The sequence below is a fragment of the Fusarium fujikuroi genome, chromosome FFUJ_chr04, assembly GCF_900079805.1.
Source record: "Fusarium fujikuroi IMI 58289 draft genome, chromosome FFUJ_chr04".
Taxonomy (NCBI): Eukaryota; Fungi; Ascomycota; class Sordariomycetes; order Hypocreales; family Nectriaceae; genus Fusarium; species Fusarium fujikuroi.
Genome location: NC_036625.1, coordinates 365,511 through 379,347, shown reverse-complemented (window position 1 = coordinate 379,347; position 13,837 = coordinate 365,511). Strand labels below are relative to the sequence as shown.

The following is a 13,837-nucleotide window of genomic DNA, read 5'->3' as shown; positions in this document are numbered from 1 at the left end:
CGTCAGCCATCATGGTCTCCGAATATAAAACGGGGTCTGGCACCCTCTCCAGCAACAGATTCTGGTGTGAGCCGTGCAAGAGAATCTTTAGAACCTGGCAGCAGCTTCACGACCACAAGGAAAAGATGAGCGCTCAAGGCAAGCCTAAGCATATCCACTGCCAGTTCTGCGGTCTTGACTTTCACACCGAAGCCGCCAAAATCACCCACATCCAGCAGGTTAGTTTCATCTCTTATCTTCTCCTGTATTGCCCTGCTAACTCCTCTGCAGGATCACCCCCAGGAACAAAACCTCTATTGCACAGGATGTGGAAAGGGCCCCTTTGTTCGAGTCGGTGGACTCGTAACTCACGTCGAGAAAGAGTGTCTCATCCTCAGTACCAAGACTATTGAGGCCATGCGTGAGGAGAAGATGGGGTTTTCCCAGGCCCTCACTGCTCTGACCCAAGAGCCTCTCAAGAACAACTACGGAAAGTACATGCCCGAGAATGCGGACAAGGGTCTTCCTGATGCTACCTGGGAGTCAACCGGAAGCATTCCTGCTCCCTTTACTATTGAGCAGAGTCAGTTCCCCAGTCTTGGCGAATCTAGTTCTACCGCGCTCCAGCCCGTCAAGGAGAAGAAAGAGAACAGCTGGAACCAGGGTAAAAATCTGTTCCCGGATGCTCCTGCAGCTCAGCGCCCTACTCAAGAGCAGCTCAAGCAAGTCACTGCTCCCAGCGCCAGAACTGCTTATGAACTCATGAGCGAGTTCGACCCCAAACATCCCAACTTCAACGTGGGACGGTTTTACTCCGAGTACACCCAAAAGTTCAACTGTCGCTTGGGGAGATGCGGCAAGGCCTTCAAGACAGCGAAGGGACTCATCGCCCACCTCACCTCTGAGGCTCACTCTACGAGCAAGTACCGCTGCCCCTACTGTCTCAACACGTTTGGATCACTTGCTTCGATCACCCAGCATGTTGAGTCCAACAGCAGCAAGTGCCACATCCGAGAGTCGGAGCAGTTCAATGCCTACATGGACCAGCTTCTCGCCAGCTTGGTTGATGTCAAGGAGAGACACCCGGATGGTACCGTTCGCTATGAGACGTCAAAGACTTTTGGCAAAGGTCCTAGCCCTGGCTCAGACCTCGTTCAGCAGAAGGAGAACCCCAAGGTCAACGGAGGAGACCCCTACGCGGGAAAGAAGATTCATTGGTAGAGTTGCGGAATGATTGATGCGGAGAATGAATTTGAGATTGGCAAGTTTGAGATGTGAGCTTGAGAGACTACTGGGCAATGTACGTGAGCTGAGATAGTAGCTGAATGATTGACGATGCCCTGGTATTCATTCATTACCGTGAAATCTTGAATACTTCGTCCACTGTAAAATTATGTAGCATTGCATTGATTCAACTTACAACAGTCGCAGCAGATGCACGTTGGGTTTACGCGTTCAAGGGGCGGAGTTGTAAATTTAGAACCGGAGCGGAGCTAAATGTGGAACCCATCGGCCCCTGATGACCTAAGCTTCACTCTAATCCAATACAGTACAATGAGAGTAGTAGACAACACTCCCGTAATTAATTTCAGGATATTTCACAGTTCAACTTTGCTTTCATCATCTAATAATTTTGTGTATTTTGCGTCAAAAGACACGTGCTATATTGAGCGTTTGCAGCATAGCCTGCTGCTGTCCTCTCCTCTGGCCTTTCCCCGGATTCCGCTATCGAATAACGGCTTCTTCAAGATCGACTAAACGATACCCCTGTGTTCGCTACACTGGAACAACGCTATGACGAGACGATTCGAGTAGAGATCTGAATATTTGTTGCACGAGTGATCAGCGAGAGAGTATTTGGACTGGCCTCGAGGTTACAGAGACAAGGTATAAGCGGGCGCAATGGCGACAGCTCGGAGATGGGCGCGCAAGGTCGAGCGTTGCTGTTGTACTTTTGCGACGTACTTTCCACTGGCTTTCGTTTACGGTCTAACATCATGGGCGGTTTGGGTGGTTGTGTGTATTGGTAATGCCAGCAGGAAAAGCAGTTGGATAGGTAAGTCTGGACCGCATCGATGCTGCTGTTTCCATCTAACAGCTTTACAGGCTCCGGTTCTTCGGTAATAGGCGTTGTACTTTACATCATGCTCAACTGGTGCTACACTACCGCTGTCTTTACACCTCCCGGCTCGACGACGAACGATATGGGTTATGGACTCCTTCCGACGCAAAATACGCCGCAGGGCACTTCCTTTACCGTCAAGAGTAACGGCGAGTTTCGGTTCTGCAAGAAGTGTCAGGCTCGCAAGCCTGATCGTGCGCACCACTGCTCGACATGCCGACGATGTGTTCTAAAGATGGATCACCACTGCCCTTGGTTAGCAACATGTATCGGCCTGCGCAACCACAAGGCATTCCTCCTGTTCCTCATTTATACGACTGTTTTCTGCTTCTGGTCATTCGCGGTCAGCGGATCGTGGGTTTGGTACGAGGCGCTGGATGATCAGGAATACATCGATACTTTCCTGCCCGTCAACTTTATCATGTTGAGCGTCATCAGTGGAATTATTGGTCTCGTTGTGGGCGCTTTTACAGGATGGCATATTCATCTGGCTCGTTGTGGACAGACTACGATTGAGTGTCTGGAAAAGACACGATACCTATCGCCCTTGCGCAAGACCTATAACTCCGCTCACAACCCCGCCAACAACGTACCGGAAGCTGCTCGCCATTTCGTCGACTTTCACACAAATGCACTGCCTGGTATCACTCGACCTGAAGAGGGCGAGGAGCGACGGTCGTACCCACCTGATGGTTCTCACCCTGTTCAGCTTTCATACGCTCAGCGAGAACGAGAACAACGACAACGGCGATATGAGGAGTATCTCGACGAACAGGACTCTGAGAAACTCCCCAACGTCTTTGATCTTGGCTGGAAACGCAACTTGTTACATCTGTTTGGACCTACACCTGCGCTTTGGTTCTTCCCTGTGTCCAACACAACAGGAGATGGCTGGACATGGGAGGCTAGCAGCAAATGGCTTGAGGCGCGGGACCGACTCAAGGCTGAGCGAGAACAACAACGAGCTCGCGAGGTTAACGCCGGTTGGGGATCCGCAGATGATATTCCTGATGTCCCCGAACGACCTACTGGTGCAGGACGGCATTTCACCCCAGGACCAAAGCTCGCAGGACCTAAGACGATGAGTAAGGCTGATCGAGTTCTGGGCCGCGATCCCAACCTATACGCCGACGCAACACAAAACGTACCCATGAGCCGACTCAGCCCTCGAGGTCGAACAGTGGACGACGAGCTTGCAGACTTGGACAGTGATAATGACGATGGCTTCGTCGACACAAATAACCCAGAGCCAGAAAATGGCAAGCTGAGTCCAAGCTTCACATCAGAAGCTCAACGTCGTGACGACGCTGAGGCTCGCGCTCTTGAAGTCGTTACTAACGGTAACTGGGGCCGCGGCGGGGCGAGCGGCATGCTTCGAAAAGGAAGCTCGCAGAGCAGCCCCCTTAGCAGAACACCCAGCAACATCAGCCGTTCAGGGACACCAAAGTTCCAAGACGAGGGTGTGGATTAGACATTTGGAGAGTTGTGTTTTCGAAAGCGAATGAAATGAATGAGGTTCCTCGACATTTAACGTTTCTTGTCACGAGATGAGGAGTTTTGTGTTCTATTCTTTTGTTTCCATGTTCGATCATCAATTATTATTATTCTCGTACAGAGTACTTTTTATCCAATACGTTTTTGGCGGAGTTTTAGTCAACGGTGTATGATCTGATATCCAATATTATTTTGACTTCTACCCTTTGCTCTGGATCCACGGGTGTATATCTACTATAGATCTGCTCTTTTGCCAAGCGTGACTCGTGTGATTAGTCTAAAACTGCCGAGTTGAGATCGTCCACGTTTGTGAGATCTACAACACCAACACCCCTTGATCATCGCCATGTCACTTTAGGGGGAAAACGGGTTACACCGCCAATCTTACTCCCTACGACAATGATATCGCCTGTCAACCGAGAACTTTGGCGTGTTTCAGAACGCTGGATTGACGCCGTCATGCCCTGGGTTCTCGGCATGTGCCCGCAGGAGTATCCCAGGCCAGCTCGCAGCAGGGAACTTGGCGTCATTTGGCCAAGTGAGGCTATCCACATGAGGTATCTCCTTCGCTTGACTGACAACTGCGTCACCTAGGCACTTTTCTGCATCTAATCTCGGCAGAAGCGTTTCGATCTCGGCGTAGTATTCGTCAACGCCTAGACTTGTCCTGTAATCTTTCGATCCAAAGTCAGACAGCACGCCGAGGCGTATGAGACGGGACAAGGGATCTATTCGCTCCGCTATGCCTGGTGACGTATGTACGGCGATGGCAGTCCAGACTTGATGTGACGCAGCTTCAGAATAGCCGCTTTTGACGAGATGGGCCTTTGCGCAGTCGGCAGAGCAGATCTCAAAGCGATGCTCCCCACTGTAGAGATGGCTTGCTCCAATATCATGATGGATGGCTGCTACAAAGAGAAGTGGACTCTGATCTCCAGATTTGAAGGGAGAGTCTTCTTTCTCGGCGATATACCGAGCTAGAAGATAGACCCGAAGAGAATGATTCAAGATAGGGATAGGCAAAGCATCCCTGGCGAGTTCAAGAGCTGACAGACAAGTGTCAGTCTGAGGTATCTTTTCCAGTACAAGGGGGGTTATGTCGCTCATCATGACTCTCAGACGATATTCATAAAGGAACGTTACAAATGCTACGCTTTGAGATGAAGCTAACATCCCAAGTATCTTCTTGTCCATGTCCAGGCGGGGTTGACGTGAACGCTTACAAAGCTTGCAACGTCGAGCTGAAATGACATCTTCAACTCCACTATCCAACCCCCCTCCCTCTTCCAGAAACTCAGAATAGCCTCATTCTCATTCCATACGACATGCTCTTCTCAACGGGCGCACACCCCCCAGCGACGATCTTGCAAGATCAGCATTGGAGAGGGGGGACCCTGCGGGGAAGACGAGACGAATATGGAACAAGCGCCTTTTAGTGAGAACCGTAAAATAAGAACGAGGCGGTCTCGTCGCTGGGATTAGAAGGTTGAACTTGTGGAGATTAGTTTGTAGCTATTCTGTTAAGGAACAGGGGTAACAATACGAGAATACGAGTCACAGGCTTCATCAGAGATGCATGTGTTTATAAAATAGTTCATTTCTCATTATTCCCTCTTCGCCCTTGAGTCAAGGCCAAGACCTCTTCCACAAAGGGGTGAAGGGATCACTATGGCCTATCCCTATATTGAGGGGGTGGCCCAGTAGCTTGTTGTTTTGTTTGTTGTAGCGTGAGCCACCGGTATGTGTATATCATGGTTTCCCTATGTCGATCCATTGTCCCATCTCAGAGGCCTCAAAAAGTGAGGGATATCTCCATCTTCTCCACCAGCCATTCCATCCTCCCTTATGCCGGGTCAATAACCTTCTTCCTATCATCTCGTCTTCCGTGCCAGGTGACATTGATGACATCAGATTGTAGCAGAATCAACAAGAGAGTCAAGAGATGAGAGAGAGATATTGTGGGCCAAGTAAAGTGAGAGTGCTTTCAGCAGAAAAGAGATATTTCCCAAGTGTTTGGCTCCCCTGCCTTATGCCGATCTATAATACGTGAATTCCGGTATTCCCCAGTGCAATGCAAGTTTCCCTGACGCTCCCAAATCACGGCCAAGCGTGGTGTATGCAGACTCCTTTTTCATTCCCGTCCCGCTCCTTTGATCCATCGAGGGAGCTTCAATGCCTCGATAATAAAAATAATATAAACATAGAATCCCAATATGACCAACACCGTCCACGCTAAAGGGGGTATTTGTCCATCTTTAACTGTTTTTTTCATGCGCCGTATTTTTAAGGAAATCGTCGTGTACCGAGGGTACTGTTAAAAGGGTTATTCAAACGCTTCAACCCTGCCTTGAATAAATGAAAAGAAGAAAAAGTAAAGAAACAAAGTAAACAGTAATGGCGCAGGCTCCGTCCATCAAGTCACAGATCCCTTCAGTCCCATCGCGTGTCGCGCCAGGATCCTCCTGGGATCATGGAATAAAGATGTGTGACTAACATCGCAGGATGGCTTCGGATATCCTTTGCCCAAGATCCTTGTCGACATCAGACGTAAGCAGCGTCCAGATCCAGCTTCGTCAGGCTCAGTATCGATCGATCGAGAAGTGAATAGTAAAAAAGAATTATATCCAAGAAGGTTGAAAAAAGTGTTCGTACAGATGAGATAGATGTGACTCAGTTGGTAATCAATAGCTGTCAAAGCTCGTCTTCTCGGAGCTAGACTTTTCAATAGTACTTTTAGGGCTGGTGTTGATTCGGCTGAAGACCTTGCCACCGAGACGATTGAGCTTGTTTCCGTCTTGGGTGCGGCGAGGAGCATCGATCAACATCTTCTGGACCGAGTCGACCTTAATCTTGCAGAAGAGCTTAGAGAAAAGGTACTGGTCACCAGCATGGTTGAGGAGAGGCAGGGTGCGGTAGCCCTGCTTGAGGTTGGTGAGTTTGGCGGTGTAAGTAGCGACGGCAGGGCGCTCATTGTAGCTCTCGCCATCGTTGGAGAGCTTGACCGACCAGCGAACAAAGATCAGGTCAGGGTGCTTGGTGGTAACCTTGAACTTGAACTGCTTGTCGAACATGGGGTTGAAGCCGTTCTCGCGGATCACCTCCGTCTGGACTTTGATGGGCGAGTCGTGTTCCATTACCAAGTTAGAATCAGCCTCCTTCTTGTCGCGCTTGTCGTTGGCGTGGAAGATCTCGATCTCCACGTAGGGGTCCATAGACTTATTGGCGGGGAGGTTGGCAGGTCGCATAAGCTGTTGGGCAGAGATGACATCAATGCTGAATGAGACAACACTGCGCTCCTTCTTGCCCTCGGCAATGTCGGAGTTGTAGGGGAGAACTTGAATGTCTCGGAGCTCAGCGGGCTTCAAGACGTAGCCAGAAGCATCCTTGCCATCGAACATGGCACGGTTGAGCTGCATTCCGAGGTCGAATGTCTGCCAGTTGAGAGCGGCCATCTGGACACCGCGTCGCCAGTAGATAAGGGGGTCGAAGTTGTTAGAGGTGATGCGGGTTCGGTCGGGGTAGACGCGCATCATGTAACGCATGTTGTGGATATCAAGTGCCATCTTCTGGTCTTTAGCACGGGAGTGCTTAGCAAAGCTAGACTCCATGAAGGAGAAGATGTGGTTGTACTGCTTCGCGTCCACTGTGTCAAAGCCAGAGAACTTTACACCAGCGCAGTAGACACCAAGTTCACCAAGGACCTTGACAGTCTTGTTGGGGGCCTTCTTGGCTGGCTGCTCACCGGCGCTCTCGTTGTCGCTGGTGCTGCTGCTCATCATGTCCTGAACACGCCCCTCGGTGATAGTGTTGACACGGGTCTTGCTGACCAATCTTCGCGAGGAGTGGCTGGGTGTCAACATAGGGCTCTGGGGAAGGGACTGAGATGGCATCAAAGGGGTGCCATCAGGAGCCGAGGGTCGCATCATGGGCGAGTTGAGGCTGTTACCCCTTCGTCGACCACGGAAGTCATTACCCACGGAAACAGGCTCTTCCTTGATCTGAGGCTTCTTGACCTTGATGAGGACACGTTCCATAAGCTCAGAGGGGGTGGGAAGCTTATCGGGGAACGCCTCCAAAGTCTCGGTGACCAATCGTGCACCGAAGCATTCCTTGATGATCTCCGTCATTGTCGCCTGTTGAGCCGGGCTGCAGTGAACCTCAAGTGAAATCCAAAGAGGGTACTTGGACTTGACGAAAGCGTATTTGTTAATGGTGGTCATGACCTCCTTGAAGCTGATTGAAGTTGTCATGGTGCGGCCATGATTAACTTCGGGCTGGCCGTTGTAGCCGTCCCAACAGTCGACCTCAACACATCGGCATCCCCGGACAAGAGCTGAGATGTAGCCCTCGACGCTGGACTGACCAGCAACCTGACGACCGAGGAGGTAGGTGTTGTGGGAGCTTGAAATGAAATACTCGTTCATCGGGCGGTCCAGGACAATGTTTTGAGGCTCGGGTTGAATCACATCGTTATGCTCTGACGTCAAGAAACCAACAAAGGCGGCTTCGGACATAATCTCGGCGTTTTCCTGAAGATCGGCCTCATCATTGCGGTACTGACGGCAAAACCGAGAGAACAGCTTCTCCCAGGCAACGCGGTTAGAATCAACATCCTCGCCCTGGACGTCGCGGAGAAAGGTAAGAAACTCTGTCGAGGTAAGACCGAACTCGGGGTTGGCGGCAAAGCCACGGATAATTCGTTGAACATCGGTCCTTTGCTTCATGCGTCGAACAAAGTCCTTGAACTCCCTAAAGTTTAGTTTTTGTCGTCGTCGCGAATCAGACAAGTGAAAGTTGACTTCCAGGGTCGCTTGTGAACTGTAAATGTGAAGATTCTGGCACACACGCTTCACTCCGGCAATATTCATCTCCTCTTGCTCGAGGCAGCGGACCTGGTCACCAAACTCCTTGGCCATCTCTGTTTGCCAATACTGGGCAACAGCGCGGTCGTTGAATGCCATCAACGATGTCATAAGTTCTTGGCGGTATCTCAACATGGCGTCCAAGAATTCTGTCCAAAGTGACAAGCTCTTAGTGTTGTCTGTAACAATGTGCAGAAATCTCGTTTTGGAGTTCTCGGGAACTGTGTAAATAATAGTAAACCACTTGTCGCTGTACTTAGCCGCCTCCTCTCCCAGGCCGTAGTCGATGATGTACTGTTGGATATCTGAACCTGTTCGGATCTCTCTAATCTCATCGACATGGAGAGACTTTTGAGGTCGGGTGGCATCCCAGGAAAGCTTGTTGGATTCGGTCTCGTATACGAGGTTGATTCTCTTAGGTCGGCTCTTCTTCGAAACCTTTCTCACTGGGCATCCATTGCGAAGCTCAGCCGGAAGCACTGGGCCAGCCATAGCTCCAGCACTTGCGCTGATGGATCCGTGAGTGCTGTTGGCGGATGAGGTGTTGGTAGCACCATCAAGCACAACCATGGAGATGCCGTCGTCAATGGTCTCAGGCTCTTCATCGGTATCCGTCAAGGCGCTATTCTCCTGAGGGGCTGTAGCGTTGCTGTCACTTCGGCGTCTGAGGATACTGGGGCCAACACTTCCATCACGACTGGCAGGGGCACCAGAGGATGGTCGTCTTCTACCTGTAAATCGATGGGCTCGGTTTGAGAATCGGCGAATGAGACCTCCTTTGCTGTTGTTGGCGACCTCCGACATGGCATTGTATCCAAGGGAGTTTGTACTTGTCTTCCGGGACAGCACAGACTCGGGCAACTGGAAGCTTGAAGGGAATACCTCCTCCTCCCTACCTCGCATGGGTTCAGGCGAGGGCTGGACGGAGGAGTATGTGGTTAGAACAGCAGTGTCGGGAGACATGAGTGGTGAGCCTTCTTGTGAGTTTGAAGCTCCTGATGAAGCACTGATAGCTGACATGGGAATGGGGACTGGCTGTGTTTGTGAAGGAAAGGCTGTCTGGACCTGACCTAGTTGAGAGCGTATTGATGAGGACATTTCGGATAGGTTGTAAGTTGTTAATGTGGATTTTGAGTATGAATCAGAGCCGAAAGACATGGTCGTGCTGAGAGTTGTGATTACACTATGAGGGCGAGAAAGGTCGCATTCGAAGGTTGCATCGACGTATATAAAAGCTCAGTCAGAATGGGGAGCCATGGTGGGACGTCTGGCCTGGGGGTAACGATAAGAGACGCGAATTGCGGGGAAGAGGCTGCGGAAGCCGATCCCTCGTGGAGCAGCTGTCACTCTGGGGTGCAGCCAGTGTCAGGTAGGATGCCAGAAGAGCCAGGGCAGTGTCGACCGCACGTAATGAATGCAGATGCAGGGACGCAAGAAGCCTGTGGTGTTGCTGAGTGGACCACGCGAGGGTAGTGATGCTGAGCAACACGCGGGTGACTGGGTAGGTCCTGACAAGGTCGATCCGAGGCGTGATGATGTGCCAAGTTCGCAGCAGCGTGGTGAGCTGGCAGAGGGCGGGATATGCAGGTGGCTCCTTTGGGGCCGCCTTGGGGTCGCTGGATCAAGCAAAACAGGGCGTTCGTCTTTGACAGGCACAGAGCTGCAGCACAGCGCAGAACCACTGGTCCAGGTGATTGAATAGAATGAAGCAGTCCGTCGAGAACCACAGGCCGGTCAAGTTGAGGTAGCTTAAGCTACAAACACCTCCCTCGATAGCGTGTCAACACCAACAACGTCCTGCGCTTGGTGGGTTTCCTTGTCTCGATGTGACAAACCCCGAAACTGCAGAAAGTTCGATGGGTCTTTTCCAGAGGAGATCTCGATCAGGCGCAATTTCGAATGGGAAAACGATAACAATTCCGAGAAGCCGCAGGCTCTTTGAGTAACAGGTCCAAGAAGGGAGTCCGAAGATCGAGGTCGAACTGGCTGAGTCACCCAACGTCAAGGGAACGCGACAAAGTTCGGAATTTCAGCTCTGTCGCAAATTGATCGGCGAATTGCAATTGAGCAGCGCTTGGTTGTCGAGCGTGTGATGGCGCAGTCTGGGTAACGCTGACGAAGTGGAAGAATCGTCTCTCTCGAGTAGAGTGTCAAAGGGTTTCTTTGAAGAAAGTAGATTGTTATGACAGACAAGAAGTGAGAAAGGCAAAGAGGTGTTAGGTTGTCAATGGGAAAGTTGGTGGTGGAGCGGGAGGGGTAGAAAAGATAGTTGAGATGGAAAAGGGGGGGAGTCCAGGTAGTAATAAGTAGCCTGTGGTGAAAAAGGCAACTGAGTACTGGAAGGTCGTAGGTGGTAGCTTGGGGCGGTGGCTGTATGATAGCCCGGGAACCAGAAGGTTAAAAAAAGATAGAGAGAAAAAAATAGGGCAATCTCCTCTTGATACCGCACAGTTGGGAGAACGAACTAGGCAAGGGAGGGCAGAAGCTTCAAAGTATGATGGCGTCCTCTTTTGGCGCGCGTTGGAGCGGGCGAGACTTGAGACTTTGTAGAAAAAAGAGAGCTAACGTCAAGAAAGCTAGATCACAGAATAGAAGAGACTGAATGGAAGCTGCTGGTGCTTGGACGCGGGCAGCGGAAGAGTCTTAAGTTGTATGCGGCGGCGGTGCGCTCAGCCAGAGCCAGAGCCTGGGCGGTTGCTGTTACGGTTCCGTTGGGCTCTCTCTCTCTCTGTGTGTGACTTGGGGGTGTCTTCTTGGGCTGCCGGGAAATTATGGCGGAGGGGGTGACCAGCCAAGACTGTTTTTTCTTTATTTGGAGCGTCTCTACTTGACACTTGACACAAGCTGATCTTCTGGCAGTGTCAGTGTCAGTACTAAAGTCTGTGCTGCGTTGTAGACTGTGCTGAGGTTAATGCCTGTAGGTACCTAGCGCCTCCTCTGCTGCGCTGTACGGCGCTGCCTGCTGGCCTCCACTGCGTTGACCGAGTCGAAAGCGTCTGTGTGAGCTTCACTAATACGCCTAGTCCTAACAGCCCACTAAGGTCTCAGTCACGACCTGTACCTGTGCCTGTGTGCCCGTGCATGTCCCTGTAACAGACAGATATTACATACAGTATGTTATGTTGTGTATGTACTCACTCTATCTACACCTCTACTCATATTGATCCGCTGTCAATCTCCAATGTGCAACCCAGGAGAGGAGTCTGGGCAGAGACAGGCAGGGTGTTGAGGATGACCAGAGTAAATGATTGATTGAACCATTGATTTGATGGAACCAGCATCCAACGATACTGGGGCCTGGATTGTACATACAGAGACCAGGGATTTCCCAACGCTGGGAACCTTGGACTGGGGTACGTACCCTTCCATCTCCCTACAGCCCTTTTTTTTTTAATTATTTTTTTCCCTTTCCCTCTCGATTTTTACAGTGGACGACAGACAGACCGGGGTGGATACTGGAGAGACTGGGGAGGTGACCAGGGGGAGGGGTGTATGATTTTCGTCCACTGCAACTTGATAGGGTGGGGTTTTCCATGGTCAATGGTCAAGGGGGAGGCGAATGGTTAGGCCCTGATGGTGTGTGTGTGAGAGAGAGTGTGTGTGAGTGAGTGAGCATGTCCTCCTTATGCAGCCAGACACAGAGTCCAAGTTTAGGTGGTTGAGAGGTGTTACCCAAGGCTCAAGACTTGATCGATACAAGGGAGACAAAGTTGAGTTTGCAGGGAGACACTGACCTAATGCAGCACATTCAACTCAACCTCAACTCTGATGAAATGTTCCGAGGTCTAACTTGTTCTGATACACCACCTGTGCACATGACCAAGAATTAATGTCGTTAAAGGACAATGTCTCTAACTGAGATTGACCGACATACCACGTTGTGCCTTCCAGACCAATATAATCATTACATACAGTACACACAGACAGATACGGTGAACCTCCCTCCTCACCTGTCCGCTCACCTGCTTGATTACTCAATTCCGGTGTACACACACACTATGCCTCGGTGCGAAGAACAGGGCGAACGGGCCAAGTCACCCAAGCAATTGGTAGGCATGACAGCGCAAGAAGAAAGGGGGGAGAGTCATAGTCATGCCAGTTAAAGAACAAGATGGTTACACGGGAAACCTAGCGACAAAAATCTAGACTTAGAAACATAGCATAGGCCAAGTCCTACCATAGGGTCATCGTCAACGTGCCAGGGATAAGTCAAGTTGCATATCGGATAGGCTGGACTGGATGCTGGCTTATCTTTGGTTAGCTTACCCTGTCTTCCATCACCTATGGACTAGCCAGCCAAGAAAAAGAAAGGGCGAGATGCAAAGGGAACTGCATTGCATTTGGAAAGAGGTGCTCAGAGCGGTGTGAGCTTGATTTAGACGAAACTCTTGGAAATCGTCAGAGTATCCATGCCTATGAGAGAAGGCTATTCCATCTCCCACATGGGGAACCGGAACGTTGGAAGATGACGATGGATCCTGGCTCGATCCTCCTCTAAGCTCTCCTCTCTTCCATCCTCTTTCCCTTGCGAATTAGAAAACCCCACTGGAATTGGATCCAAGGATGTCGTATAGAGCAACATAAGTTTGGCAATTACGCGATAAGCTTCATTATCTCATCATAAGTTCCTCAAATCAGAAGCTTAATCTTATAAAAGATACACTCTGAAGCCTTGAATATACGTGGATTCGGGAACCGTTGTGTTGTAACTTTAGCGTCCCAGCTTGCAATTAGCGCTCGGTAGTGGACTTGGACTGTTCCTTTGAAGGGGTCGGATTGAGGCTTTGTGCTTGTGGGCGGGATTCGGGGCTCGGCCATCAGATGGATGCCATGGATCATGGATAGTGTGGATCACACCGTTTTCTTTCACTTCCTCTTATGACACCCCTTTTCTGGCTTTTCTAGCGCCCAGTCCATCAAGGTCGACAGAATAAACGCGACACCGCTCGCCTCAAAATGCTCTGTTGGACTCCTCCTCGTCTATTCGGAGTGCGGTAGTGCGCCGCAACGGGCCAACAACAGCGGCCAACAACACTCTCAAATCGAAACTAACGGCTACCCATTCAGAGTGGAGAAAGACGCCATAAATATCATCATCATAAATCATCATGCTTGCAATTGCGATTGCGATTATCGTTGATGATGATTGATGACTTCGGGACTCGATCCTTGTGTAGCTTGATAACTAGTAGGCTTGCAACACAAGCTAATATTCCATGCTTCAATGCATGAAATACTCATGGCGATCAAGGGTTTTGTCTCGAGGGAGAGCCGGCGCAAAACAAGAGAGATAGAGATGCGCGCCGCTGGATCCGAGAGGTCTGAGCTACACACCTTTACTATCAAGCTGGTCAATCAGAATGAGACGCGCCGGCGCGAA

General features: G+C 50.5%; 4 protein-coding genes; 2 read left to right on the top strand and 2 right to left on the bottom strand.

The window, feature by feature from the left end:
* Positions 1-11: 11 nt before the first annotated feature.
* Positions 12-1,200, top strand: FFUJ_13099 (uncharacterized protein; the record flags this gene model as incomplete). XM_023575744.1 has 2 exons in its annotated part: positions 12-218; positions 271-1,200. The coding sequence occupies 2 exons, from the start codon at positions 12-14 to the stop codon at positions 1,198-1,200; spliced, it is 1,137 nt and encodes a 378-aa protein (XP_023429010.1).
* Positions 1,201-1,881: 681 nt separating this feature from the next.
* On the top strand, positions 1,882-3,572 carry FFUJ_13098 (related to zinc finger DHHC domain containing protein 2; the record flags this gene model as incomplete). XM_023575743.1 has 2 exons in its annotated part: positions 1,882-2,035; positions 2,086-3,572. 2 exons carry the CDS (start codon positions 1,882-1,884, stop codon positions 3,570-3,572), a joined length of 1,641 nt encoding a protein of 546 aa, XP_023429009.1.
* Positions 3,573-4,030: 458 nt separating this feature from the next.
* Positions 4,031-4,702, bottom strand: FFUJ_13097 (uncharacterized protein; the record flags this gene model as incomplete). Its single annotated transcript, XM_023575742.1, has 1 exon — positions 4,031-4,702. The coding sequence occupies one exon, from the start codon at positions 4,700-4,702 to the stop codon at positions 4,031-4,033; it is 672 nt and encodes a 223-aa protein (XP_023429008.1).
* A 1,574-nt stretch (positions 4,703-6,276) lies between these two features.
* Positions 6,277-9,615, bottom strand: FFUJ_13096 (probable phosphoinositide-specific phospholipase C; the record flags this gene model as incomplete). The annotated part of the gene is made up of 1 exon (XM_023575741.1): positions 6,277-9,615. One exon carries the CDS (start codon positions 9,613-9,615, stop codon positions 6,277-6,279), a length of 3,339 nt encoding a protein of 1,112 aa, XP_023429007.1.
* Positions 9,616-13,837: the final 4,222 nt, after the last annotated feature.